This window comes from Sesamum indicum, linkage group LG2 (genome assembly GCF_000512975.1).
Source record: "Sesamum indicum cultivar Zhongzhi No. 13 linkage group LG2, S_indicum_v1.0, whole genome shotgun sequence".
Classification (NCBI taxonomy): domain Eukaryota; kingdom Viridiplantae; phylum Streptophyta; class Magnoliopsida; order Lamiales; family Pedaliaceae; genus Sesamum; species Sesamum indicum.
This window is the reverse complement of record NC_026146.1, coordinates 9370482-9375733: the sequence shown is the minus strand read 5'-3', so window position 1 is coordinate 9375733 and position 5252 is coordinate 9370482. Positions and strand designations below refer to the sequence as shown.

At 36.8% G+C, this 5252-nt stretch overlaps 1 protein-coding gene across 1 annotated transcript in view; it reads left to right on the top strand.

The window, feature by feature from the left end:
* LOC105155655 (preprotein translocase subunit SCY1, chloroplastic) overlaps positions 688-5252 on the top strand; it is a 6143-nt gene continuing 1578 nt past the window's right edge. The window contains exons 1-6 of the mRNA XM_011071560.2: positions 688-983; positions 2671-2828; positions 2924-3309; positions 3578-3877; positions 3957-4046; positions 4852-4975. Coding sequence (XP_011069862.1) covers positions 796-983; positions 2671-2828; positions 2924-3309; positions 3578-3877; positions 3957-4046; positions 4852-4975 — 1246 coding nt within the window. The 5' untranslated portion in view covers positions 688-795. The remainder of the gene's footprint in view (positions 984-2670; positions 2829-2923; positions 3310-3577; positions 3878-3956; positions 4047-4851; positions 4976-5252) is intronic.

The following is a 5252-nucleotide window of genomic DNA, read 5'->3' as shown; positions in this document are numbered from 1 at the left end:
GGCCCATAATCTTAATGGGCTTACAGTACAAAAGGCCCAATAAATACCTCTCTCATGGGCTGTTTCTCCTTTGAGATCCATGAGAGAGGGACTATAGCTGCAGCCCATATCAAGCCCAAAATGATGAACCCATATCTGTTTATTATTATCTTTCTTTGAATTCGATTAAAATGTTACTATAAAAATAGAAATTATTGCAAACACGTTATCGATGGCCGTTTGAAATTTTTTAAAGTTGATACTAAATACCATTCAACAAAACTCATGAAACTACAAATACATTATATTATAATTAGGGTAAATTGTACCGGATGCTCTTGAGACTTGCCATAATTATATACTCTCGTTGTTTGAAAAATTACAAATATTCTTCTTCTAAAATTATAAATAGGGTGACAATACTCTCTTGTGACAACTCATTATAGGGAGTATTTATAATTTTAATATTAAAACAAATTATACAGGAAAGCTTATTGTAATTTACTCGTAATTAGCAAAGGAGTATGATAAGAAGCCCTATTGCTTTGTAATGGATCCTAATAGCCCAATACCCTGTAACAAAGGGAAAAGAACAAGGTTTTCTATTTCATTGATGGAATTTAAGAACAATGGAGGAACCAAACTGGGCCTCTGCAAAGGTAAGGAAAAAAAATCCAATCTTGGTTCTCCAAGAATCTTATTTCCAAGCGAAAAATTGAGAGACACAAAATAGTTGGTGGCAATCCAAACGCGCCCGTAACTGCTCCTGGCTCTAACTTCCCACTCTGTGAGAGTTCTTGTTGCTGAGAGGGGATAATGTTGATATCAGTAAGGCAAATTTCTTCGTCCCTTTGCTCCACCACCTCTCTAACTCACAATTCCATTTCAAGAAAACGTTCTTTTTGTGCTAAGCCTCACAATTATGTCCACAAAAACCAGAAGAAGTCTATTTGCAGAGCCACTCTCACTATCCACAGAAAGAACAACAGCAGCGATAAGCAGAGGTACCCGTATACGGAACTCCTCAATTTCTTCAATTCTTTAAGTTCTAAGGGTTTGAGGTTTCTTATTTGCAAATGGGGTTTTGTTAATTTTCTTCGGTTTCTTGGGAAGTCTAGTATGCAAGGATTTCTTTTTGTTTTTGGAGCTTTTCGAGCTCTTCTTGCAAAAGGGTCCTGTTTGTTTTTATTGAACTAATGGTTGGTTTTGGATCATTTAACACTTCTACTGAAAGCTATATATACTTTCTGTTCTGTGGACTACCTTCAATGCTAATAGTGTTATGGCGAGTACATAACTATTGCATTTGCTATGGTGACTATGTGGTTTGATTCTTTGGAGAACGGGAATTCAAAGGACTGGAAAATCTGTAGCTACTCGAATGACAGACCAATTTGTTGATCATGTAATGGATGACCTATTCGAGTCATTTGAAATCTCAAAGAATTTGGTTGTTATAAAATGGAAGTCTTTGACGTATGAACAGACTGTAGAGAGTATAGTATGTGATCATGCATTTAGTTTCTTATCAGGACAAATAGTTTGATAGTAGCCCACTTGTGAACTATAGGAAGACATAATCAGTATATTTGGACAAGTGTTATTCAGCAATCCCTGAAATGAAGGGTCCGGAGAACCCAAAAATGGGGGCCAAAATGATCAACCGGTTATCATTCTTGACATTTCCAAAATGCAGTTCTTATGAAGTGTATATTTTGGATAGTTGTGTAGTGCAGTCATATCCTTTGTCTTTTTAATGTACTCATACTTAGTCTATATTCAGATCTAGCCTAACTCAAGCCAGACCATGCGTTGTAAGATGAGAGTTACTAAACTATAGTCTTCAGATGGATCTCAAACTTATGTGGTATAATGCAGACACTGATCTGAAAAACTATAAACATAGATTTCTGTTTAAATTTGGAACATTTGAAAAAATTTGTGGTCAATACCATACTATTGCCTCTCATGAAGAGAGAATTCTTGAAAAATATTGCTTTATTTGATTTATTTTATGGTTGTAGCTGTTGTCTGACATTCTTCGATCAAAACAAGTATCCTCACTTCATTGGTGATTTACTTATGAAACATTTCCTAATCATTTCCATTCAGTATGAACCACAAAAACCACTATTTTGTGGCCCTCGTAAAAGCTTTCCTTCTCAATGGTGGTACTATACTGAATTCGCTTCAATGCTTATGCTTCTGTGAACTGGCAATTGAGAAAAATCAGACAGCATCACTTAGCACTTGGCATTATATTTGACTCTGAAATTTAAATTTTGTTGAAGATTATTGGAACTCATTGATTTTTTCCCTTTCCAAAATCTTATTATTGTAGGCATATACTCAATTTAGACAAATCTAACTGTACTGGCTAACGTGTTGTATACAGTTATAGGCATTTCTTTAGAATATTATCTGGGATGGAAATCTTGTCATGCAAGTTGTTCGGGTCCAGTAAGACTTCAGGCAAACCTGTAATAATTTCATTATTCAAAAGTCAAGCTCATGCCTGGATAAGTTTGTGAAATGCTAGATATTATTGGCTTTACCAGTCTTAAAAGGATATGATTTTGAGCTTTAATTTCCGCACTTCCTCTTTGAAAGTTGTATATTGTTTACTGATATAATCGATCTCTTGAAATTTGCTAATTTTAAACATGTAATGATGATTGAAAATTGTCCCAGCCCTCAGAGTGCTGTATTTGATCCGCTGGGCATTAATCCTGATGGACTCTCAGATTTAAGAAGTGCTTGGGGAAGTCTTCTAGAATTGTTTTCTCAACCACTTCAGAGTACATCAGGCACCAGAAAAGAGAAAACTTCATCATCAAGAGGAGCGGCAGGTTTGTTTATCATCTTATTTATTTTTGTATGATGTGTTCTATAAATTTTTACCTGCTACTCTTAGCCCTTGATTAGGATTCTTGACATTTTCCAGCTGCCATTGAAGATACCAGCATTGATATTGGGGATTTCTTCAAGGGTCCTCTCCCTGGAAAATTTCTCAAGCTTTTGGGCTATCTGGCCCTGTCACGACTTGGAATATACATACCTCTTGGTGGTGTGAATCGGGAGGCTTTTGTGGGTAATCTTGATCAAAACAGCTTGTTAGGCACTCTAGATTCGTTTTCTGGAGGCGGTATTGGTCGGCTTGGAATAGGCTCTCTTGGTATTGTGCCCTTTATAAATGCACAGATAGTTTTTCAGCTTCTCACTCAAATCTACCCCAAGTTGCAAGAACTCCAAAAAAGAGAAGGTGAGGCTGGAAGGAAAAAAGTGTTGCAGTATACTCGCTATGCTTCTGTTGGGTTTGCAATTGTGCAGGTAAATGATACCTGGCTCTCATGCTATACATACAATTGAAAAATCTCCATCTCTTTCCATTCAGTTTCATGTGCTTAACTGAAAGATTTTTGGGTTTTAAATTTCAAGCCTTGGAAATGCTTGCAAGTTCCTCATGGTGTCAGTTCAAATATATAATAGTTAGACATAGCATCTCCTATTGATAGGTAGATGCCTTAATAAGATCTTTATCCTGCCTACATCAACTATATCAGATTTTCATTCTTTTGCGGACTTCTATTCATGGCAGGCAATTGGCCAAGTATTGTATCTTCGTCCTTATGTCAATGACTTCAGCACTCAGTGGGTCCTCTCTTCTGTTATTTTGCTGACTCTCGGCTCAGTTTTCACAACTTACATTGGAGAAAGAATTACTGACTTGAAACTTGGAAATGGTACATCTCTTTTAATATTCACAAATATCATCTCCTACCTGCCAGCATCCTTTGGGAGGACAGTTGCACAAGCATTTCAAGATGGTAACTATGTTGGACTTGTTGGCCTCATTATTTCCTTCTTCTTGCTAGTCCTTAGCATTGTATATGTTCAGGTCAGTGTTACTTTCTAGTAATCAAGTTATTCAATTGCGGCTGTGCTTTTAATTTATAGAGTTGTGTATAATGTTCCAGGAAGCAGAGCGGAAAATTCCACTTAATTATGCGTCAAGATATACCAGCGGAGCTGGGGGCCTTTCAAAATCTGCTTACTTACCCTTTAAGGTCTGTAAGCCTATTTCTGATGTTAAGTATGTTGGTTTATATTCTTCTTAGTATGTTAAGATGCAGATTGGCTGTATTTCACTTTCATTATCCAGAATTGCTTCATGGTGCTGCTTAAATTTTTACTTCACGCATTTGAAGTTTCTGCTCTTGCTTGCTTTGTTATTATGCATCTCAAACTTACACTCGCTTACCAAAGGTTGATGTTGTACTTTCTTTTAAGGGTATTCACAAATTAGTTTTAGATCATAAAATAACAATGTTCTTTCAGGAAAGTACCTCAAAAGTAATGATTTATTCCTACCAACTCTCAACCATTACTTCTGAGGCAAATTGTTAAGATGCTCAATCTTTCAGTCCGTGGGCTCTTATGTAAACTCATTTCCAATTCAAACATGGACATCCAACTTTTATGCATGAGCTATGGTATCTAATTTTACTGATAACAGCAACTAAGTCTCCTGTCCTGTCCTTTAAGCCCTTGACTTCGGCTCTTACTAAACATCCCTATATGTGAGTGCCATGCAGAGAAAACATGGCTCCTTGGTTACCTTACAAAATGTTGGAATATGAATCTTGAACTATCTGTTCACAGAACAAATCGGAGAAATAAACTTGGACACGCCTTTCTTGCCTTGGATTTATCTTTAGCTCTATTTGCCTTGTCAAACCTTTTACTTTCACAATAATTTGTAGTAGGTTTCAGTTAGCCATTGGAGCATCTCTGTGAGAACATCCTCGTCAGTTTGTTGTTGTAGTTTTTGCTCCCTACATCTGAATTATATTAACAAGTCTTAATGAGCAGGTAAATAGTTCTGGAGTGATGCCAATCATCTTCTCTACATCATCGTTGGCTCTTCCAGGAACTCTTGCCCGCTTCACTGGTTTGAGTTTTCTGAAGAAGGCTGCTGTGGGTTTAAATCCTGGGGGTATGATGACACAACTCTTACGCCTTTTGTGTCTGTTTTGCGTGTTGGCATTTAGATAGTAAGAGTATCTAAATGACTTAAATTGATTAAATTTATTGTAGAATTATCTCGTAGATATAACTCTTGAATCAAATAGGTTTGTCTTATTCGTACCCACCAAAAAACTCGGTGGGCTTATGCTCATTAAAGAATTTGTTTTGATTTCCCATACTATACCCCCCCCCCCCACCCAAACCCCTTTCCCGGGGCCCCTTTTTGTTTTAAAGGAATATTCTGG